The sequence below is a fragment of the Sinohyriopsis cumingii genome, chromosome 5 (genome assembly GCF_028554795.1).
Source record: "Sinohyriopsis cumingii isolate HCF-2022 chromosome 5, ASM2855479v2, whole genome shotgun sequence".
Taxonomy (NCBI): Eukaryota; Metazoa; Mollusca; class Bivalvia; order Unionida; family Unionidae; genus Sinohyriopsis; species Sinohyriopsis cumingii.
The window spans coordinates 42,402,659-42,427,881 of NC_142965.1; the positions used below are offsets into that span (position 1 = coordinate 42,402,659).

General features: G+C 39.7%; 1 protein-coding gene across 4 annotated transcripts in view; it reads left to right on the forward strand.

The window, feature by feature from the left end:
* Positions 1-9,199: 9,199 nt before the first annotated feature.
* LOC149799029 (succinate--CoA ligase [ADP-forming] subunit beta, mitochondrial-like) overlaps positions 9,200-25,223 on the forward strand; it is a 90,250-nt gene continuing 74,226 nt past the window's right edge. For 2 of the 4 annotated variants that reach the window (XM_089957983.1, XM_089957985.1), the window contains exons 1-2: positions 9,200-9,334; positions 13,759-13,918. In XM_089957983.1, the coding sequence (XP_089814109.1) occupies positions 9,257-9,334; positions 13,759-13,918 (238 nt within the window). In that variant the 5' untranslated portion in view covers positions 9,200-9,256. The remainder of the gene's footprint in view (positions 9,335-13,758; positions 13,919-25,223) is intronic. The other 2 variants (XM_089957984.1, XM_089957986.1) reach the window with 1 other exon arrangement.

Below are 25,223 nucleotides of genomic sequence, written 5' to 3' on the forward strand. Positions count from 1 at the left end.
TTACTTAACCTTACCCAGTGACAGTTCCATGGAGGTGTTTCCCAAGAACACTTTGTGCTGTTACACGGCCAAATTACCTCAGGCCATCCCATTAGATCACGAAGCCCATTGGGAAGTGGCTTTAGTGGAAATCATTCACCCGACCCAAGTCCTCAATGTCCTTCCTAATCAAAATTTTTTTACGGTGGAAGTTCATGACGAGCCAATGCAAAAGTACTTGAATACCCATGTCAAATATGATCACAAAACCTATGATGACAAAACTCAAAAGTGGTCCTACCACCTGTTCATTCCCTCAGGCTATTATTTTAGTGGTCAACATTTGGTCAGCACCATTACCTCCAGATTTAATGTAGTGTTTCTGAAAGCTTTGGAAAGTGTCAAAAAAGTGTCACCATGGAGTACCACAAAGCAGCTGGTCGCTTCCTGATGAAATTTGACGGGGGTAAAATCGTGACCATTTTATTTTGTCCTGAATTGTTTGACATGTTGGGTGGAGACATGGACATGAGAATGGCCATGATCAAGAAAAACGAATTACCAATCATTTACGACAACGAGTCTTTTAGCAAGTTATTTCGTTCCCCGGGAGAACTGAACCAAGGACTGAATTTGATGTTTGTGTACTCCGATGTGGTGGAGTATAACATGGTGGGACACACCTCCGTGCCGTTACTGCGTGTCATTCCTTTCAAAGTGGATTCTGCCACGGCCACTGACGAGGAAGGTGGAAACACTTATCACGTTCACCGCGAATTTGTACATCCTCACTATTTGCCTGTCAGCAAGTCGTATTTGGACACGGTCAACATTGCTATAAAAGGAGATCTGGGACAAAATATTCCATTCACCAAAGGGAAAGTCACGGTGAAACTCCATTTTCGAAAACGATTCTCTCACGACTCGTAAGTCATGTATCCAGTGTACCGAGGGGTTGCTCGACAGCGAGGACACGGTTTAGGAGATATGTTAAAATCAGCTTTTCGTTCGGTGGCTCCGGTGTTGAAACCGATGGTGACACGCGGATTGCACGCCTTGAAAGATGCGGCACTGACACAAGGCAAAGAATTTCTCCAAAATGTCATCATCGACAAACAAAACCCCAAAGAAGCTTTCTTGAGGGCAGGCAAAAATGTCTTGCTGCAAACGGGTAAAGACCTTTTGGGTCGACGAGAAACACCTATAAATGCCCTGCACGGTACCGAGTCAGGCATTCAGCAAGGACAAGGCAGAAAGAGACGACGAAGAAAACACCCTTTCACCAGACTTCACACTTCTAAAGCTAGAAAGACAAAGAAAAGAAGAACCGTTCGAGACTTAGACGTTTTCGATTATTAAAATATTGAGACACAGAGAAAAAATGATGCACCGAGAGTCTTGCGCTTGTTCCAAGTCGGAACTGGATCTGTTTGCCATGCCACCCACCATGATGACGATGCAAGAATCCCAGTGGGTGGAATTTCATCCCGTCTTCTCTTTGACGGATTCTGCTCCCATCGAGTTTGACATCAAAGGTCAGCCCGAAGATTACATCGATCTGAATAGCAGTTACCTGTACTTGAAAGTCAAAGTGATCAAAACGAACAACACCAATCCTGGAGCCAATGATAGGGTAGCGCCCGTCAACAATTTCATGCATTCCCTGTTCAGCGAAGTGGACTTGTACTTGAATAACAAACTGGTCAGCAGCAGCATGGATACTTACCCGTATCGTGCCTACCTGGAAAATCTCTTGACGTACGGAAAAGAAGCCAAGAATACTCATCTGGATGCTTGCGTGGTATGGAAACCTGACACAGCGGGTGATAACACGTTTAACGATACAGCCCTCACAGCAGATGACGATCCTCACAATGTGGGGTTTAACACACGTAGAAATAAAATTCTGCAAGGACGCAGTTTAGAACTGATGGATCGTTTGCATTTGGACATGTGGTTATAAGAAAAGTATTTACTGAATGGAGTGGATATTCGCCTGAGACTGAATCGTAGCAGTGCCGCTTTCCATTTGTTGACCCATGCTAACGAGTACAAAACCATCATCCAAGAAGCCATGCTCTACTTGCGACGCGTGGAAGTGTTACCCAAAGTGGGAAACGACATCAGTCAAACGTTGAGCAGAACGACCGCCAAGTATCCCATACGACGCGTGGAAGTAAAAACGTTCACCATTCCTGCTGGACAGCGATCCATGATCGAAGATCATCTGTTCCAAGGTCAGTTACCCAAGCGTTTGATCCATGGTATCGTCAAGAATTCAGCCTTCAACGGAGTCCACAACGAAAATCCTTTCCTGTTTCATCATTACAACGTAGCCAAGATCGAAGTCAGTCGCGATGGCAAGACACTGTGTACCCGACCGTTTGAACCTAAGTTTGGTGACAGAAATTACTTGAGGTCGTACTTGTCCCTGTACGAAGCCACCGGACAGTTAGGAACCAACACCAGTCATGACATATCGTACGAGGATTATACAGGAGGCTACGGTTTGTGGGCGTTTGATTTCACTCCAGACCAAGGCAGCGACGAGGGACATTTCCACCCTATAAAATCCGGCCAGATTCGTGTGGAACTTCAGTTTACTAATCCTCTACCTGACACAGTGAACGTCCTCCTGTATGCAGAATTTGACAATACCACAGAAATCAACAGTTTAAGAGAAGTCATTCTAGATTATTAGAAGCCATGGAAGACTGTTATCCCTCTTTACCTAGTGGAGAAACTTTGGACATGGAATGTGAGGAGACCGTGGAAGAAGAAGAATCCCAGGACAAAGACGAAGAAGTTATTATGATGAAGTCAAGATGGACAGAACAAGAAGCCCATTTAGTCTCCTGTTTTGCCAAACACTTAGTCGAAAAAATTACGGAACTGATCAAGAAAAATTGCTATGGATGTCAAAACGATCATCGCAGTCAAATTCAACACGATAAATGCCTAATGCTGAGTCAAGAAGAAAAATTGGACGAGTATCTGGGCGAAGCTTGGAGTCTCATCTCGGACGAAGTCGTGTTGCACCAGTGGTATAAAGACTTGCGTGAACATTCTTGTCCACCATTAACCACTCAAGAGATCCATCGTATCGAAGCTGTCCTGAATCAGAGTGAGGAGACGAAGCGAAGAAACGGTTATTTGTAAGACATTTTCATGCAAAAAATCAGGATCGAATTGATGACTTATCATTACCTGTGAAGAAAAAAACAACACAAAACATGGATACCTGGGAACTTTATTACCTTTTGAACCACAGTTCGTACACTGTTTCTTGGAATCCTGTCGTCTGTGCTAAAGATGAACTCCCTCATCGCAAACCTCAAGACCATCAAGCTTATGTGATCAACACGGACAACAGTCATCTCCCAGGAACCCACTGGGTAGCCGTCTACTTTCCTCAAGAAGGATGTGTGGAATATTTCGATTCGTACGGATTGCCTCCTTTGGAAGACGATATCATTGACTTTATGAGAAGAAATGCTCAGACCACACGATTCAATAATGTGAAATTACAAGGCACAGATTCCTTGGTGTGTGGACAGTACTGTGTGTATTTTCTGCATCATCGCAGCCTGGGCTATTCCTTAGAACATTTAGTGACTCATTTTGACCCTCGTTCTTCTTCTAGAAACGATGTGAAAGTAGATCAATGGTTTTGTGACCATTATGCTTATCATTTGTCTCAAGCTAGGAAACGTAGTGTCCATCAATGGCCTAATGACTTCCAACAGTGGAAATCACAATTTCATTCACAACGTTGTCATCCCTGTTTAAAGTAGAGTGTTAATTGAAAAAAATGTTTGTGATTTGAAAAAAATGTTGGATTATTGTTAAAAATGTTAGAGTTGTTTGTTAGTGTTAAGTGATTTTTGAATTAAAAAAATGTTGTGTTTTGAAAAAAGGCCTTTGTGGTTTGTTTGGCTATAGGAATCTTGATTCATCTCTTTGACTTCTTACTATCCCTCTCATGACACTCATAGAACGTTGCGGCTCGAAAACCGTGGAGGGATGTTTTCCTTCACGTCCGCGCTTTAACTTTAAAGCCGGGGTAGCCTCCAGTCTAACCATCCATTGTCGACTCATCCTCCTACGAAGATGTGCTCCAAACTAGCTAAGCTAAACGAAGCCTACGTGAATTTGCATAGGGTCAGACACAGTCTGATACCGAAGCCAGAAGAGACAGAGAATGGGAGAATGTTAAAAGTCACTGAAAACCTGATAGAAGAGCTCTTCAGAGAAGAAATGAACAGGGAGAAAGAAGAATGGACAGAAAAGTACAGACTTCAGAAACAGCAGAGAGAGCAGCAACAGCAACAACAACAGTAGCAGGAACCTGAACCTGACAGAGGCTTTGTCGATTGTCGTATCGACACCAAAGAGTTCTTCTCTTTCCGAAGAAACAGACCTATCGTCAGAAAGTCTATCGTCAGAGGAAGTCGCATTCTTAGAAACTTAAAGATCGTCCTAGCTTCAACTTCACGCAAGCAAAAAAAAAACACAAAAAAACAGCCCTTTTCAGGGCTACCCAAATCTCTGGAAAAGAAATAACGATCGATTTGCCAATGTGTGTATGTAGTGTGAATATAACCACTGACTCTTTTCTGGTGTGATTGTATGTGTTTGTGTTTGTAAGCATTCACGTACGTTTGTGTGGATAGTAGATACGTTTTTTTTTATGTTTGACGTGTGGGAATAGTAGATTTGGGGTTTGTTTATTGCTGCTCCGCGAATGTGGATAGTATATTATTTTTAATGAAAATTTTTAAAATAGTAATGGGTAGTAAAAAAGTGAGTGAGTGTTCCTTTTAGGTCCGCGCGTTGTTTGGTCATGATCTAGGTAATATAAATTTTGTTTTAGAGGATGTTTTCCTTCACGTCCGCGCTTTTAGTATAAATTGAAAATCGCTCGGCAGTCTAGCTACCCTTGTTGATTGATCAACACCAGAATGAACACCAGACTAGCTAAACTTCTAGAACTCCAGATGCACCTGGAATATGCCAGGCGCATACTAAATGAACTGGCCGCGGAGGCAATCGTCGAAGAGGGAAGGATGAAAGAGGAGGAAAGCAGAAAAAAAGAAGAGGAGGAAAAGGAGAGAGGAAATTTCAGAATCTCAGAGACTGAAGATTTGGATTCTGAAGCCACTTATCCCGCCGCTGCACTCCCAAGAAAAAAAGTGAAAGGAGACTGGGGAAGAAGATGTGTGTGTGTGTGGTGCCAGGCCTGGAAGGTGCCATCATTAACCAGGTGTCACTGGAGTTCAAAAACAAACAGCCCTTTTCAGGGCTACCCAAACCTTTAGAAAAGAAATTGTAATCGATTTGCCAATGTGAGTATGTAGAGTAGTGTGAATATAAACACTGACTCTTATGTGGTGTGAGTGTATGTGTTTGTGTTTGTAAGCGCTCACGTACGTTAGTGTGGATAGTAGATTATTGGGTTTTGTAAGAGCTTAAGTTGGTTTGTGTGGATAGCAGATTTGGGTTTCATTTTAATGCTTTGCGTGTGTGGATAGAAGATTTGTGGTTTGTTTATTGATGTTTCACGTATGTGGATAGTAGATAATATGAAATGAGAAAAGCAGGGGATGTTTTCCTTCATGTCCGCGCGTTGTTTGGTCATTATCTAGGTAATATAAATTTTATGTTTTTGGGGGATGTTTTCCTTCACGTACGCGCTTTGACTATAAGAACCCACAAAGTTCGTCATTCACACCATTCTGCAAAGAATAAAAAAGAAGATGGCTTCGATCCACCTTGATAAAATGAAAAAATTGCAAGACGTCCTGGACAATTTGGGCATGATGGAGCAAATGTTAGTTACGCTAAACGAGAATCACTATTCTTATAGTCCCCATCGAGTGAAGATGGAGATTAACAACTTACGAAAACTAAAGGAAATCATCAGTGATCTGTTGAAAGAAATAAAGGAGGAGAAGGAGGATGAAGAGGAAAGGATAAGGATGAGAGCATGGAACGAAAAAATTGAAAAAGAAGAAGAAAATGAGAAGAGGAAGAAAGAAGAGGAGGAAAAGCAGAAAGAAGAGAAAAAGAAGAAAAAGGAGGAAGAAAAGAAAGAAAAGAATAGAAAAAGTGTAGGACAGAAAATAAGAAGCTGGTGGAGAAATAGAAGAAATTAGAAGAAGAAACCCAAAGGCCCTTTTCAGGGCCACTCATAGGTCTCGAAAAGATCTTGACTTTCAGTTGCCTAGCCCATTTTCTTCATTTATTTTTTTATTTTTTTATTTTAAAAAAATAGAGACCCCCTCCCTGTTTCAATTTTTTGCCTGTTCCCTTTGTGTCTTCGATGATGTTCAGGACGGGCATACCGATGTATGTCCGACCCAAGTGGACAGTTGTCCATAGGACCGACACCAGCCTATGGATACGTAGGATTTACGTGGAGAGGCAAGGATGCCTCAAAAGAGTTTTAGTCTATGGACCTACCATTAGACGAAGCCTAAGACGAAGAAGATGTCGCAGATGCCCTTTATGTTAAGGGCATATTAACATAAACCCAAAGGCCCTTTTCAGGGTCACTCATAGGTCTCGAAAAGATCTTGACTTTCAATTGCCTAGCCCATTTTTTTTTTTTTTTAATTTTTAAAAAAATAGAGACCCCCTCCCTGTTTCAATTTTTTGCCTGTTCCCTTTCCATAGACCCATCAGGTCGGCACCGTATTAAAATAGGGTCCCGACCCTGTTCCATTTCCCCTTGTCCCTAGATAGGCCCACACAGTATTCCCATGTTCCATTCCCCTTGTCCCTAGACAGGCCCAAACTCTATTCCCATGTTAAATTCCCCTTGTCCCAAGAAAGGATACTTTTTTTTCTCTCATGTTAAATTACATAGTCCCCAGAGTGGATATTTTTTTCTCCTATGTTAAATTTTACATAGTCCCCAGAGTGGATATACCCTTTTTAACATGGAAGTCCCCTAGTCCCTAGGATGTCCCCATTCACTAGTTACATTTACTACACTACTGAAGTTGCCATGGAGAAAAAATTGCATTGGATACATTCCATGTACATTTTATTTCCTATTACTTATTTACTATTGACTAGACAATTTCTTTCGAAACTGATGTAATGGTGGTGGTATTGATGGGTTGATATACAGGGCTACATAAAAGGTGCAATTATTGGGGGGGGGAATCCCTCGTTTGATCTTTCCAAACCATTCATGTTGAGACCCACCTTCCTAACTTAAAATACCCGAAGGCTTAGTGTGCGTGTTCATAGTGATTGTTATGACCTTTACGTGTTTGATTGTTGTATGTTTTCTTATTTTGTATATATTTTTTGAAGGGGGGTAGTTCAAAATAATGTACGGGTTGTGCCAATGCGCGGCTTAATTTGAATTTTCTTTCTTTCTCCAATTGTATATGTTTTGGGTCCTTTCGGATCTCTCTTTTTTATTTTTTATTTTTCGTTTTCAATTGTATATGTTTTGGGTCCTTTCGGGTCTTTTTTTTTAATATTATTATTTATTTTCCATTTCAATTAGACTTGACATCTCACTTATGTCATACGTTTTTTCAACGTCATGTTCATGGTCGTACGATAGCTTGTAAATCTTTTTCCTTTTGCTTTCTCTCTCCTCTGGGGTTGTTTTCAATTGTTCTGTTTCTGTTTCTTGACATGTAGATGGTTTCACTTTCTTTGTTCTTTTTCTCTTCTTTTTTCTGTTCATCTGTTAGTGCTTTCCTAGGGTTTTCTTAATGCTTCTGTTGTCCCATTTCTTCTTGTGATTCTTCTTGCTTCTTTTTTTGTTGTTGTTGTTTTTGTTGTTGTTTGACTTCAATTTGCTTTTGTTGTAGGTTCTGTTTTTTTCCCTTCGGTTGTTTTTGTTTATCCATTTGTTGTTGCTTCTGTTGTTTTTGTTGTTGTTCTTGTTGTTGTGGTGGTGGTTTTTGCAGTTGCGTATTCTTTTGTTGTTGGCTAGGTTGTTGTTTTACTTTTTCTGGAGATTGTCGTCTTTGTTGTTTGTCATTTTGCTTTTGGGTCGTTTCCTGTTTTTGTTCGTGTGTCTCAGTTACTTTTTCGATTTCTCCTGTTTGTTGTGTTTTTCTATTTGGAAAAAAAACTTAATTTCGCTTCTTTGTTGTGACTATTTTACTCGTAGCTGTTGTTTTGTTTCTTCTTTTTGTGTTCTACATCTCTTGGGCGTATATCCCGTTTTTCCACATTTGTTGCATTTTCTGTGCAAAATGCACCCTTATACCACGTCTTTATAAGCAATCCGTGTAAAAAGAAAACCTTTTTGATTGTGCAGAGTTTCTTTTTGTCCACTTCTAGTATCTTAATGCCATTTTTTATATCGTATCCCAGGATTGTATCCATTCTCGCCCTTACTACTTCGATTTGTAGTTTCTGTCGAAATTGTTTTACCGTTGCTTCAAGTGGGATTTCCATTGGTATGTCAATAATATGTAACTCCCAGGTTCTCTTTTTAATTTTTCTCATAAAGGGTTTCGGCTCTTTTATTGTTATCGTTCCAGCTGCGATTTCCATTTCTCCATATGGCATGATTTGATCTGTCCCTTTGGGTCTTAAGATGAAACCTTTCGGGCCATTCATGTTCAAACTCAAGCTTAAACATACTATCATTGTACCCACTGATAGTTTTTGTCTGCTGGTATCTTTGTTGTGTAAATTTCCTGGGTTCCCCTTTTTTATATGATCATTTTAAAAACGCTCCCTCTGCTATTTCAATTCTTGCGATATCGAAATATTGTTCAAGTTCATTTATCTTTCTGTATCTCGCCATCATGTTGGAATTCTCGTGTTGCACGTGCGATGAGATTAGTTCAGTTGAAACACGTTAAACAGTCCTGATTTCTATTGATATAAAACAATATCCAAATGTATTGTTATATACTGATGTATATTATATTATTCCATGGCTTCCTCAACTTGAAATTGAATAAAGTCACAGTGCCCTCTTACGAGCAGCCTTGGTTTACTTGGTTATTGCCTTTGTACGTGCCATTGCCGAGACTTTACTTCTCAAGATGGAGTATCAGAATTATAAGGGCCTAGGAATTAAACCATAACGAGAAATGACCAAGCCTTGAACTAGCTTATTTACCAAGCCTTGAACTAGCTTATTTACCAAGCCTTGAACTAGCTTATTTTTAATTAACCTTGAACTGTGTTGTGTTAACTTGAAGCTTAGCAATTTGTGCAGCGCTACTTACTTCTAGAAAAGCGTCTGATTGATTTGAACACTTGATCAACGGAAACGAAGCAAACTGCAGCAATGGCGGCCATAATATTCCGATCTAGAGGACGAGTAGCAGAAATCTTAAATTTTAAGCATTCTTCAAGGGTACTAAATGTAAAAATGAATGCACGCTAGAATATAAATTAAGTGGTTTGACTATAACGTTTAATTTCCAAAGAATAGTTGTTTCTTGCAGTGTAAACTTGATTTTATAGCATCTCTGGGGATTTTGTCAAATTTTAGTCTTGCCTGATGAGAATATAAATGTTAAGAACAGAAAAGCCCACACTATATAATTATCAGTGTTACCATTTCTGAATTGTTTGCTTATGCAGGGGAATATCTCGCACATATTTGCTTATTATGCATACCTTGAGATTAGTCCTACAATGTAAAGCGCCTGCAGAGCCCTATAATGTCTGAACATAACTCCCCGTTTGTTTGTACCCCCTACCGATTTAAAAGACCAAAAGCACAAATGAGATAAATAAAATGCATAGAATATAGTTCATTTATTGATTTATAATTTCAAACCTGATTATGTCCAGGTGGTACCCTAACTGCGTGTTTCATTCCAAACGGAAGTTTTCAGTTTAAAAGACGACCTGTTCGCCCACAGGGGTTCGTTACAAAGAAAATTTAGAGTATCCGCCCATGAATCAAAGAATGGGGGTTCTAACCTGTAACAATATGATTCAAGGGAAGACACCAGTCCGCACCCCTCTGTAGTTCCAACACTGCTAGTTTATCCTAATTAAGTCTGCTAATTTCCAGCTTAATCCATTCGTAATCAAGAATAGTTCAGTTTTCAAAAAAGCTTGACACACTTTGTCCAGTTTGTGACATAATGGAGAAAATGCAGTAATTGTTCATCGATTTTGACGTCTGGACAGATGCTGTCTAGAAGTGTTATTTTGCATTTGGATAGTCTTGGATTTCACCATTGACCGAAAGGTAAGATCCAAACAACCTCGAGTCTGCAGTAATGTACATTGTGATGCATTTTACTTTTAGTGGCAAAAACAAATGTTGATTTTGGTAAATTTGATGCTGATTGCTGGTTACATTGTTGAACAGTGCATTGTTAATTCCTGAAACATACTTTTTGTTGAACTACAGACTTGAGGTTGATCGGATCTTACCTTTCAGTCAGTGGTGAAATCCAAGACCATCCGAATGCAAAATGGCACCTCTTGTCAGTATTTGTCCAGAGGTCAAAATCAGCGAACAATTATGCATTTTCTCCATTATGTCACAAACTGAATGAGGTATGTCAAGCTGTTTTGAAAATTGAATTATTCTTGATTACGACTGTCTTAAGTTGGAAATAAGCAGACACTATTAGGATAAACTAGCAGTGTTGGAACTACTGAGGGGTGCGGACTGGTGTCTTCCCTTGTGTTATATTGTTACAGGTTAGAACCCCCATCCCTTGATTTATGGATGGATACTCCAAATTTTCTTTGTAATGAACCCCTGTGTGTTCACCAGTCATTTCCAGCTCCTGAACAAGTCCATTTTCAGGGAAGGGGTGTATGCACAGCTACACATGTATGTACCTAGAAGGAAAATACTATGTTGCCTGCTTCCGATATTTACAAAATGTTGAATCAAGCAATGGAAAAGAATGACAACTGCAAATTTGCCTTTCACATGGATTTAACAAGCAGTGTTATTTCTATGTACACGTGTGCAAAGGATATAAATCCAAACTCTCAATATTATGGTAATTGATGGAATTATCCAGCGGTTACCTAACAGGATAAACTATGTCACAATGTTTTTTGAGGAAATCTGCTTGCCCATAGTGTGTACAACATGGCGCCATGTTAGTATGGGAAGTCTATTAAGCATGAAAGGTGCAGAGAATGCCAGTGTAAGGGCCATTCTGGTCACAATCAGGTTTTGAAATTACAAATGAATGAATGAATTGACTAAGTTCTGAGCACTTTTTATCACATTAAAGATTACCATTATTGAAATCGGTGGGGGGGGGGTACAAACAAGCGGGGTTGTATAGTCAGACTATAGTCCGAAAGCGTAAGGTATCAACCCTGATATTTATGTTTTGGGGGTCGAGGTCTTACTACCCAAATAAGGGCACTGTAGCGTGTTCCAATGTTGACTACATCATTATTAGAATTCATATTTTCAGGAATATTTCACACACTTGGCAGCCCATATCAACGATTTTCTACAAATCAAAGTCATAATGTTATAGTCAGACTTTACTTACTCTGATGTCTTCTAATAAATTAAAATTCTCACACAAGCATATAGACCATTTTTCAAATTCCATTGACCTACATATTAGCTGCCTGGAATGCGATGGAAGCCAAGAATGCCAAAATTGGATTAAGTTGAAGTGTGTTTCTTTAACAAAGTGAATAAACATATTAATATTCTAGAAAGTGTTTATATAGCCTCTTTTTGTTCAAGATACTTAATATCAACCGATTTCAGTATTCCCTTCTATTTCAGCAGTTAGACCTTGACCACCAAAACATAAATGTCAGGGTTGATGTCTTACATTGTAGGACCACTATAATGTATAACACCTCACCTGATATTTGTGTTTTTGGGGTTGCCATCTTACTGCCTAAATAACGGCTTAGTGTAACCTGTTCCGAGGTCGATAAACATTGGAACAAGATGTCAAATTTTCAGGATATTTTGGCAGCCCATACCAACTCTTTAATACAAAATTAAAGTCATTTTGCTTTAGGCAGACTTTACTTACCCTGATTTCTTTTTTCTATTAAATTCAAATTCTTGCACAAGCAAATGCATACATGCCAATCATTATGCTTTTGGCATAATCATTATGCTCTTTTCCACCAAATTATGTTTTATACTACCTATATATGGATTATATATATTTGGTACAATAAAAAGTAAAAACAATGAAGAAAAAAGTTATTATCATTTTTGTTGTCATCTCTTTAATTCTACACATATAAATTTGAGATTATTCTTTAAAAAAATGACATCTGTGTAAGAATAGCATACATGTACTTATTTATTACTTATAGCAGTTGTATTTCCAAAGAAACATAACAGGTTTTTCTTGTATGATCTTTTCTTCACAGATTAATTATATTGAAAACCTAGTTAGGTTGCAGACCAATCATTACTTTTTTGAACAAAATGGTGGCAGTCATAAAGTAGAATGCTTTACAGTGTGAGTTGTGGATGTTATAAATGGGAAATTTACAATAGAAGACTTTTTTTAAACTTCAAAATATGTCAGATTTAAAAAATTGGACAAGTCACACTGCTTTACAAACTTAGTGAAAGAATATGAGAGTAATGCTCGCTGCAGAATTCCAGTTCAAGATCATTCAGCGAAAGTTACACGTGTAGACTGGTTAAAGTATGTGCTGAATATAGATGATTTTAATGTGTAGTTTATGTTTTTTATTCTCATTCTAATCCATATGTATCTTGCCCTTTGTGACAAGTATTTTGAACAGCTGCTAAACCAAGTTAACAGCAAAAATAAATGCATCTTTTTCATACAGACTGTAATTCGGCCATGCAATATATAGATTACAAATTATGCTTTTTGCCACTTAAAATAGCCATAATAATGCTTATACAATATCAGCCTTGAGCCATAAACACAGTAAACAACATCTGAAAACTTTCTGCACACACTTCTAGACTTAGACACTGTCAATGTCTTTGTTGCATTCAGTTTGTTCCTGTTCTCTTATGAAATCAGGCATTTAAATGCCCACCTTGATGCACAGCAGATTAGGTAGTTGTTGTTCATCCATCTATCCTATCAGTTCATCAGTCTGTTACCAATTTTGTTTCTTCACAATAACATTAGTTGTCCATAATTTGCAGTTACCAGACTTTGTGATGGTATGCACTTGTGTTAAGCAAGAATTGTATTAATTTCAGGTTCAGAGCTAAAGGTCACTGATTGAAGGAAGGAAAGTGATTTATGAACAACAATTAGAGTTCTTCACCATCAGTAGTTACCAGACTTTGTGGATAGTTTGCACTTTGTTTAAGGAAAAGCCCTGTCAATTTCATGGTCAAAGGTCAAGATCACTGAAATGAGAATTTTTTTTAATGCACAACAACTTGAGTTCTCCACCACCTCAGTTACCCAGCTTTGTGGTGTAAGGAAGAATGCTATTGATTTTGGAGTCAAAGGTGATTTACTTAGACAGGAAAAATGGTTTCTGCACAATGACAGTTCTACATTACAGACCTGGCACAATCTTCATGGATGGTCTGCACTCAGGATAAGGAAGAAGTCTAAAGATTTTGGGGGTCATAAGGCCAAAGGTCAGGGTCACACTGACTGAAACAAATGTGGTTTTATGCACAATTTCAGATATCTACACATGGATCTATTGAACATAAGGCTGACATATAATGTGCTGTTCATGTACTCTTGTGTAGGTATGAGTTAATACCACTAAATAAGGGCTTTTACTTTTGTTACATTGATATTACTTCTTTCACTTCATTTATTAGTGCTAATTTCTTTGTGCTATTTACATGTACTCTAAACATTTCAGTTATTGGCAGCAGTGAGCCAGACACAGACACAACAAAAGCGCCATCTATCCATTCATGAATACCTTAGTTTTGGTCTACTCAAAGATGCTGGTATTAATGTTCCAAGATATCGAGTGACAGACACAGCAGCAGAGGTGCCAAAACTTGTTAGGAATCTATGTAAGGAATTGGACTCACATACATTTGCATGGTCTTTGATTTTATGAATTAACGTACATTTTCATTTGAAATGAAAATGAACACAAAACCTATCTGTAATGTTGGTTTTTGCATTCTACTGGTATATCATATAAAGATGTTTGTATATTGTTGATGTTGAATTATCAGATGAAATTGGCAGCACCACATTAACCAGCCATGTTATATTTATATCCAGTGTTGGAACAAGATGCTTCTCAAACCCAACATAGTCCATAATTAAGCTTAGAAAATCAAAAGTTGATCAAGTAGGAGTTTTTTCCCACCAGCTTTACTGTGATGAAATGGAGTTGTCAGGAATATTAAATTTTTTGTTCTCATTGAAGTTTTTGCCAGTGCATGGACAGAATGGTGAACCTATTTTAGGTCTTCAGATATGTAACAAAGGAAGTAATACCAACAATTTTAGTAAGTTCAACAAACACTTTGTTTCTCTAAGTTACAGAGTGAAAACGCAAGAAACACTTGCACTGTTGTGAATTAAATCCCAAATAATCCTGAATGTCCTATTACAAGTTTAGATGTATAGAATGTACCAAGTGAACTCCATTGGACCTGATCATCCTGGTATGCCACAATGATGTAATTCAGAATGTCTTTCAATGTATTCTCAGCAATGCAGAAGTAGTGTTTTAGTCAGAAATGTTGGTGACTTCTTTATAATTCCAGTGAATGATTTAAATAAATGATTCCTCTCAAATTATATCTGAGCACAACTAAAAATGATTCCACAGACTGATCTTAAGATAGAAATTAAGAATTTATTATCAAACCTCTATATACACAAATCACACATGACCTGTGACACAGATTTCTGAAAAGCTAATGGAAAATGTCATCAAACTATCAACAAGTTTGCTTCCATAACATTTTAAGCTGGTAAACAATGTTAGGCCTTGAACTCAGATGTTAGTAAATATTTTTAAAAATATGACAAAAATTAGGTAGGCACAATCCTGGATGTGACAAAATCAAGTACACAGTATATTAAATATACATAACAATGGATCAAAGTGGAACACTGGATGTCAGTGTTGTGTCTAGGACAACAAAGGCAGGAGATACTGTGTTCCTAAGTCCTTCAAATGATGAGAGGGTGCACACAAAATTCAAATGAAAATCAATACCAGAAAATACTTGAGATTATAGTAGATAATCTCTTTTTTTTGTGCCAGTGTTACCATCTTGGCTGTCATCTACACTGCAGTGCCATCTTTTAGGCACTTGAATAGAGGTAGAAAGTGTTTTTAATATCCTTTGTTGCCAGTAAAATTACTGCAGTTGCCCCCCCCCCCCCCCCCCCCCGCCTTCAATTTCTGTAATTAAAATTGCAACTTTTGTCATATATGTATAGTTTAGTTCTAATTGCACACAGTACGCATAACTCATAATCAGTACTGCAATGAAAGTGTCATACAAGTTTGGACACTTGTGTAATCTATTTCAGATTGGCAAAGAAAAATAACATGGGGGTTGCACCTTGAGTGTGTAATTGCATGTTTCCCACAACAGTTTTTACCTATGTCACTCAAATCTTTATCCTTGGCATGCTTTTTCATCAAGAAAAGAATCAGTAATGTGTTTCTTTAGTGGATGTACATCAAGTTCTGTGTTGGTGCTAGCAGTGGTTGAAGTTACTTAAGGTGTTATACTGTAAGGTGGCAGTGATGTCAAATGCCCCTTTAATCAGGTGTTATACTGTAAGGTGATATCAAGTGTCCCTTTAATCAGGTGTTATACTGTAAGGTGGCAGTGATATCAAATGCCCCTTTAATCAGGTGATATACTGTACGGTGGCAGTGATATCAAATTCCCCTTTAATCAGGTGATATACTGTAAGGTGGCAGTGATATCAAATGCCCCTTTAAAACAATGTATCTGCAGATTAAAACTGCCAAGTTTTGTGGTAGACATCTAAATTACAATTCAAAGTTTTGACAGTTGCTAGTGTTACATATTTTCTCAGTTAAAGTCACACCTATGGCGAGGAAGATTTAATTTATTTTTGTTAGGTTGAATTAATGCCAAAATAGACTCTGCAAATAAACAATTTGTCATTTAATTAAGGATTTATTAATTTCAAATGAAAATTAATGCAGAAAACATGGATATTTATTATAATAAATGCAGGTAGATAAATGAGTGAATACAACAGTTAAACAAGAATAGGTTCTGCAATGGAAAATTCCATGGTGCAATTCTTTTCAGGTTAACCAGATATTCAAAAAAGTTATTGTTTTGTGAGTTTCTTTAGAACATGATAAAATGTTTATTGCAATAAATGTCCAAGGAAAATGTACAGTGTAGAAGACAAAGTAGTAAACCTGCAAATTATCTCATTTTTAGCACTATTAGTGAATTATGTACTACAGTCCTACCCGTTTATGTCGAGATAAGTGGGGGGGGGTCTGGAAAAAAAGATACTAGTTAAATTCATTAGTAAGGGGTAACCTGTTGTCAGTGAGTAGCATTTACACTTTGAGAAAACAAACAATGGAAATTTTGAGTACATGAAGGCAAAACCAGTGTGAAATACACTTGTATATTGACAAATTAAACTTTGGTTACCTTTGTGTAATAAAATCCACAATAAAATGTTGCATCAGTCACATCCTGATATGAAAAACATTCACTATGATATTCAATGCCGGCATTAGCACATGGTTGTATAGTTGTTATTTACATGCTTCAAGTACATGTACTTAAATTGGCCTAGATTTTGGTCAGTCTCTTCCCATCTTATTGGCGGGGCCTCGAGTGGCCGAGTGGTCTAAAGCGCTCTCCATTACAGATCACTGTCATCTCACCTCTGTCTGCGTGGGTTCGAGTCTCGGATTCGGCTAATGTGGGAATGTGAGAAAGCATGCCAGTAGCTTCTCATGGGTCGGTGGTTCTTTCCGGGGTTTTCCCGGGTTCTTCATCCACCATTAGTACTGTCCGCCATGTATAGCCCATCGTGTGCGTTAAACTGTACAACAACAACAACCCATCTTGATGAGGCTACCAAGGGGATGGGGTTATTCAGAGGGAAATGAAAGCCTGTCAACAAGTTGGTTTAAACAGTACATGTATTTAGTTACAGAAGTCATCGTGAAAAGTACATAAAAGCGAACAAGAGATATGCGACTGGTATGATTAATGAAGGCATAATATGATATACTTTGACACATGCTAAATAAAGTTAAAAAGGAAACTGTCACAGCACAATAAACTTGTTTTAATCATTGATCACTTTGGAAAATGCAAGAATCAATCAGATTTCATTGCCTATATTTAGTCGCCGGTAGAGGCCAACTTTATAGGACCAAACAAAAGCCTGTTTTTTTATCCGACTGTGACATTAAAGCCTGGCGGCAAGATCAACTAATTGTTGAATAAAGTACAGGTCAGAACTGGCCGCTTGCTGACATAAATGATTAGGCGGGAAAATTAAAGCCTGGTGGCAAGATCAACTAATTGTTGAACAAAGTATGGGTCAGAACTGGCAGCTGGCCAACATAAATGATTAGGTGGGAAAATTAAAGCCTGGCTGCAAGATTAACTAATTGTTGAACAAAGTATGGGTCAGACCTAGCAGCTTGTTGACATAAATGATTAGAAAATGAAGGATTTGTTCAAGCTGGGACCAAGGGCTTCTGTTGACATGTATGTTTATTTTTTATCTCGACGTCGACATAAGCATGACAATTTTAGTAGTAACAGTAGACCAGGGGACCAGGACTTTGATTTTTTTTTGTCAGAATAAGCAGACTCTTGACATAATGTCGATATAAGTGGGTAGGACTGTAATACTTTCTTTTTCTATTAAAAACACTACTTGAACAAGTTTCTTTTTGACAGTATTTTCATCTTTCTAGAAGCTGACCACCCTGACCAAAACTTTATCCATATTTTATGCTTTTCTGATCTTACATCATTGTGGCTGAAGTTATTATTAACCCAGTACTATTAATCCAGTGTCTAAACTGTCAGGGAACTATAAACTTTCCACATGAGATTTTAGTCAAGCCATTACCCTACATGCAAATATAGTATGCAACAATTGTGATTGGTATTATTATTTACACTTCCCATAATCCTTAAGTGAAAGTTAGCCAACAGAAGGAGCTGTCATGTGCTCAACAGTAAGTACCAATTTCTTCAACAAACCAGTGAGAAAATGTAATATTAAATCATGGCATTAAGTGTGTAAATCTAGAGATGAAAGATACATCTGCCATATGTATGTGTGTTGGAAAAGACAAAAAATAACACTACCATACGTATGTGTGTTGGAAAAGATGAAAGATAGCACTACCAAATGTATTTGTGTTGGAAAAGATGAAAGATAGCGCTACCATATTTATGTGTGTTGGAAAAGGTGAAACAAAACACTGCCATGTATATGTGTGTTGGAAAAGATGAAAGATAACACTGCTATATGTATGTGTGTTGGAAAAGATGAAAGATAGCACTACCATATGTATGTGTGTTGGAAAAGGTGAAAGATAACACTACCATATGTATGTGTGTTGGACAAGATGAAAAATAACAGTGCCATATGTATGTGTCTTGGAAAAGGTGAAAGATAACCGTATTTCATGTAATTTTTCATACATAAAAAATAATTATTAATTTCAGTGTATGAAAAATTTTATGTAAAATAAATAATTGCCTTCTTGTGTTACTGACCGTGTATGAAAAATATATGGATCGAACCCAAACAGGTTCTACGGAACACATGCTACTCGACAACCTAACCGTACAAATGTACAAAGTAAACATATTTTCTGTCTCATTCTGCTCTCAACTCAAGAATCTAATTACAGTTAAAATAAAAGTACTCAAAAAGATTTTTGTTGTTATTAGTGAAAGAGAGAAAGAGGGAGGATAATGTCTCAGTGTGCAAGTTCATCTGCATTTAGAGCATAATTTTTTGTATCTGTTATTATGTCGTAATGTTGGCAAAATGATTAATTAAGATGGTTTGAGCATGTATTAGTTATGGGTATTATTTATTGGTAAATTGTACACAACGACATGAGTCCACATTGTCAAGAAAATAAGTACAACTTGTATTCTTACAGCAACAATAATCTCATTATCAAATTGCAATAAAAAAAATAAAGAACTTGAAATAATGTTTTAGTTAATGCGTGCAAGCATGTGTGTGTGTGTGTGTGAGCGAGAGAGAGAGAGGTGAAACAAAATTTTGTCAGTGTACAAGACCATATTTATTCAGGGCGGTTTTTATTTGTAGCTTTTGCAAAGAAAAAAAAGGTTATTTTCATTTACCTGATGATTGTGATATTTCTTATGTATTCATCATCATCATTGGCGACTCGGTCTCGAAAGACCATGCGAATAGCGCCCTTGGGGTGTTGTCTGTCTCTGTTGGCAACGTCTGCTGTGGCTGTGCAGGCCTATACGTGAGTGACAGTCCCTACTGCAGTTGGTGCAGACATACTGGGAACTCTGTGTTACTGTGGTTGTTGTTGCGTTCTTCTTTCTCTTACATTTCTCTGCCGCCAACTGGCCTCTCCTCGCATCAGCGACTGATATGCCATTGTTTACCATCAGTCTCCAGGTGCCTCGGTCCTCAGCCAGCTCTTCCCAGCCATCGGGTGAAATGTTGCATGCCTTCATGTCCCTCTTGCACACATCTTTGAAACGGAGTGAGGGGCGTCCGACTCTTCTCATGCCAGTGGCCAGCTGTCCATATAAGATGTCCTTTGACAGCCTTCCATCCTCCATGCGTCGGACGTGACCCAGCCATCGAAGGCGGCGTTTAATTAGCAGGGAGTACATGCTGGGGGTACTTGTACGCTGCAGGATCTTGCTGTGTGGAACACGGTCTTGCCAGCTGATTTTCAGGATGCGTTTTAGGCACCGTATATGGAAGGAGTTGAGCCGGCGTTCTTGCCTCATGTAGGTACTCCACGTCTCACTTCCATATAGAAGGGTGCTGAGAACGCAGGCCTGGTAGACTCGGACCTTGGTGTGCTCTGTCAGCGCGTTGTTTTCCCAAACCCTCTTTGTTAATTGAGCCATGATGGTGTTTGCCTTTCCAAGCCTTCTGTCCAGCTCCATATCAATCGAGAGAGTGTTGCTGATGGTTGACCCTAGGTAGGTAAAGTTGTTGACTGCTTCCAGAGTGACACCGCTGATTTTGATTGAAGGGGCAATGGTGGTATCTTGCACGCTGACATTTGTTTTTTCCAAGCTGATTGTGAGACCAAACTGCGTGCAGGCAACAGCAAAACGGTCTCCCAGTCTCTGGAGGGCTTCCTCGGTGTGGGCCACAAGAGCTGCGTCATCTGCAAAAGGCATCTCCCTGATGAGCACAGCTCTCACTTTGGTCTTTGAGCGCAGTCGTGCCAGGTTGAACAGCCTCCCATCAGACCTGGTGTGTAGATATATGCCATCCGTGGACGTGTCAAAGGCGTAGGACAGGAGCAGGGAGAAGAAGATCCCAAAAAGTGTTGGTGCCAGCACACAGCCCTGCTTCACACCACTGTTAATTGGGAAGGAAGTTGAGGATGATCCATCATACAGGACTGTTCCCTTCATATCTGCATGGAAAGAGATTATCATGCTGAGGAGTTTGGGGGGCAACCGATCTTACTCAGAAGTTCAAAAAGGCCCTTCCTGCTGACCAAGTCAAAGGCCTTGGTGAGGTCGATGAACATCATGTAGAGTGGTTGACCTTGCTCTCTGCTCTTCTCTTGGAGTTGTCGTAGGGAGAAGATCATGTCTGTCGTCGACCTGCGTGCTCTGAAGCCGCACTGTGATTCCGGGTACACACGGTCTGCCAGCAACTGCAGCCTGTTGAGTATGATGCGGGCATACACTTTACCAACAATACTCAAGAGCGAGATCCCTCTGTAATTATTACAGTCACTGCGGTCGCCCTTGTTTTTGTAAAGGGTCACAATTGTGGCATCACGCATGTCTTGGAGGACTACTCCTTCCTCCCAGCAGTGGCAAAGTAGGTCGTGCAGTGGTTTAATCAATGCTGGTTTTCCACGTTTGATAGCTTCGGGCGGGATGCTGTCACTACCTGGTGCTTTGTCGTTTGGAAGGCAGTCGATTGCTTTGCTGGGCTCCTCTAAGGTTGGCACTTTGTCGAGCTCTTCCATGGTGGGCAGATTCTTTATGCTGCTGAGGGCTGCATCAGTGACTGACGTTTCTCGGGAGTATAGTTCTGAGTAGTGCTCCACCCATCTGGCCATCTGTTGCCCACGGTCTGTGATCTTCTCTCCCGTCAGGGATTTCAGGGGAGCGACCCCTTTCACTGTAGGGCCTAGAGCCTTCTTGATGCCACTGTACATGCCTTGGATGTGTCCGGACTCGGCACTGCGCTGGATTCCTTCACACGGTTGTTGCCAGTACTCGTTCGCACACTGTCTAGCAATGCGTTGGGTGTTACTTCGGGCACTTCTGAGAGCAGCAAGCGTCCGTTCATTAGGGCATTTTTTGTAAGCTATGAAGGCTTTTCGTTTCTCCTCGATTTGTGGTTCCATCCTTGATAGGTGTGCATTGAACCAGTCCTGGCTGGGTCATTCCTTCTTGCCAAACGTTGACATAGCTGTACTGTAGATGGCACCCTTCATGGCGTTCCACTTGGCTGTAGCGTCATACTCAGGCAGGTCCTGGAGAGCCTTGTTCAGGGCAGACACATACTCCTCCACCTTGGCAGGGACTGACATCTGTGCAGTGTTTATGCGAGGACGTCCTTTTGGTTTTGAGCGGTGTAGCGCGTGTGGCTGTAGTCACATTCTGCTGCTCACAAGGGCATGGTCGGAGTCACAGTCTGCACTGTGGTAGGTTCTGGTGGAGAGGACGCTGTTAAGGGCAGAGCGCCTGGTGATGACCAAGTCGAGTTGGTGCCAGTGATGAGATCTGGGGTGTTTCCATGACACTTTGTGTTGTGGCTTACACTTGAAGAAGGTGTTTGTGATGCACAGGCCATGGTAGGTGCATAGCTCCAGCAGTCTCTGGCCGTTTTCGTTGGTCTTTCCAGTGCCATGATATCCGAGGCAGGTAGGCCAGGACTCCTGGTCCGCACCTACTCTGGCATTAAAGTCGCCGAGGAGGAATAGTGGTTCATTTCTGGGGCATCCTTTGATCTGTTTGTCCAGCTGCCCATAGAACTGATCCTTCACGTCTTCTGATGACGTGAGGGTTGGGGCGTAGACACTGATGATGTTGACAGGACCTGAAGTAGTGGTGAGGCGGATGGACAAGAGACGCTCAGTGCCCCCTGTGGGAGGTTCAACCGAGGCCAGGAGATTGTTTTTGATGGCAAAGCCCACTCCGTGCTGACGGGGCTCCTCAGGTTCTCGACCCTTCCAGAAGAAGGTGTAGTTTTCCTCTCTGAGGGAGCCACTAGAGGCGAGCCTGGTTTCCTGGAGCTATGCTGATATTTAGTCTGGTGAGTTCTCTATCGATGATGGCCGTCTTTCTGGTGTCGTCCACTTCTCTGAGGTCGTCGGAGATGCCTGTACACATGGTGCGCACATTCCAGCTTGCAAATCGAAGAGCTGGAGTCTTCTTTATTGGTTTCTTGTTTCTTTTGTCTGGTGTGGAATTACCGTCTGCTTGTCATGCTGAACAACACACTGAGCTCCAGACACCCACTGGAGCAGGCAGACGATGGCGGGTCAACACCTTATTGACCGGGGGCTGCCCAGCTTGAGGCGGGCGATAGTTGGCCAGTGGGACACGATGATCCCTCCCACCGTCAAAGCTGACCCGTGGCGCCCCTTCCCTACGCCAGTCGGGTGGGACTTATAACCCGTAAACTGTCAGCTTCCGTGTTGTTTCCTCACTCAGTAGCGAGACTGGAGTGTCCTCTCCAGGGCGCAAGCCTGGGCATGGAGTATGGAGATCCTGGGCTGCCCAGACGTCAGGATCCCCCTCTCATCCTTGCTGGTGGGGTCCAAAGGAATGCTGAGCATGACATTTGGCACCAGTTTGGATGCAGGAGCTGCCGGAAGGAGGTCGTAGTCGACCCCCAGCCGCCTTAGGGGCTCCACTCCTGATTTTCTGTCTGGGTTTACTCCCATAGCCTTTCCTTCTCCCGAAGATATCCACAAGGCAGTGGAGCCATAATCCAATGGATGGGACTTGGTTGGTTTTGAATCAGAGTTTCCTTCTCCTAGATGAACTGCCTGACAAGGCTAACGAGCTTCATCTGCCCGGGTTTGGGGTCACAGTTTCCCTTCTCTTAGACTGGTTGCCTGCCAAGGCTAATGAGCCCAGTCTGCCCACCCAGTTATACTGCCGGGTACTCGGTCGCACCACACAGCAGGCTCTGTTAAAAACAGGGGGCACCGCGTGAAGGTGCTGCTGTGGACACAATAGTGTAGGAGAGGCCATATGCAAGTAACCTCCTGCCCCGCAGAGCGAGACAGTGGTTCTGCGGCGATCACTACACCTGGGAAGGAGAGGCTATGAGAGACGCTTCACTTTCCTTTGGCGAGCGGGACGTCAGGCCCAGGCCACGCACCCCCCCAAGAATTTCAAAACAGTCATAAAGTAATAACTAAGTATGACACAATCATGTTGGAAATGTTTGTTATTATTTTATATTAAATACATGTTCTCCGAAATGATGATAGATATGGTACCTTCTCTGGAAACAAACACGATGATCAAACTCATTTCTTCAGCCTTTTGTACTAAATATGAAGACATTATAAAAATGGTATTTTTGTTATTTTAAATCTATTTGAAAATTACATTAAATTGCAAATACACATGTCCAGAGAGAGAGAGAGAGAGAGAGGCCTTTGGATATTTTATATATTTTCTTTTCTTTTTGGTATACCCATTTACAAAAGTTTTCGCGGTTACCAGCTGTAACTATCGCGTTGTTTCTTTGGCTATTGGCAGTGTTGCGCCCAATAAGCTTCGTCTCCAAGACGTATCGTAGTAAATCCAACATTTTTCGTGGTAATTTATGCAGCAAAAACACCATACGACAATTGTACAGTTTTATCATCACTTTCTATGACTTGTCAGGCTTTGTATGCCTTTCTTATGAAACATCGAAAGTTTTGTTGAGTTTATCAACCCATGTTTCGACAATTAGTCAAATGAACAGTTTATAAAATAACAAATATTTCAAATGTTTTTTTTTTTCTTCTGACTTTATCAGTACTTTATCATTAATTATAATTATGTTGAAAACTAGTCGTTCCGTTTGGTTAAATTATTCGTCAATATAATTTACAATATACATTTTCTAACATGACCTTGCACGACTCTGTCTCTTATGTATTATGACTACTGTATTCCATTATTAATTAACACCTCTAAATCAAGTATTCATTCTTGTTTTGGTTATGATTTACATTGTCATTACAACCACATGGCTATGCAGTGTTATTTACATGGTAATTAAACATGCTTAGTGCTTTGGTTATTCCAGTTGAAACCAGATTGAGGGCAAGAATGGATAGAAGAAGTCAAATCAATGAGGCTGCCAGTAGGGAAATGAGGCTTTCTTTAGGGAAATGAAAATCTGTCAATGTGCTATTGAAGCCATTGTCCATACAGCAGATGTTATAAGGACAAGCGATGATACGCATTACTTGTTATGTGAACTCGCCAATAAAGATAATAATGGAGGGGTATATCGAAGAATAGATTTGCAATAAAATGTTAATTATATCCAAGTCAAAACAGTACAAGCACTTAAAGGATAATGTGTGTGTGTATATATATATATATATATATATATATATATATATATATATATATATATATATATACTAATCAATTTAACAGAGTCCATGACTTTCAAAATTACAATAGAAAATGGCAATGTGTTTATGTTTTATTTTTGTATGACTATAATGAAACAATAAGACTCGTTGATCAGTGGTCTGTGGTCTTCACTTTAGCATGTACAGAGATATCATTCTTGTTGGATAAGAAAACATCAAAGCGCTTCCAAGCTCATTTTAAAATGCATATGGTGTTTTGTTAAAGTGATGGACTTTATAAGGAGAACTAATTAACGATAATATTTAAAGATATGTTCTGTGAGTGCCTTTGTTCATTTGTTAATAAACAACAGTAGATATTGTAATGACAATACGCTTATGCATCAATCATTGCATTTTCTCACCAGCAAATAATTATTAATTTTATTTAAAAACAAAATGGCAATACAGTATTTTCGATCGTTTTTGCAAATGTAAATCTTATTAGAAATTTTATGTTCGATAAATTAATGGATTTTTCGAAAAATATAAAGTGATATGTATGAAAAAATATG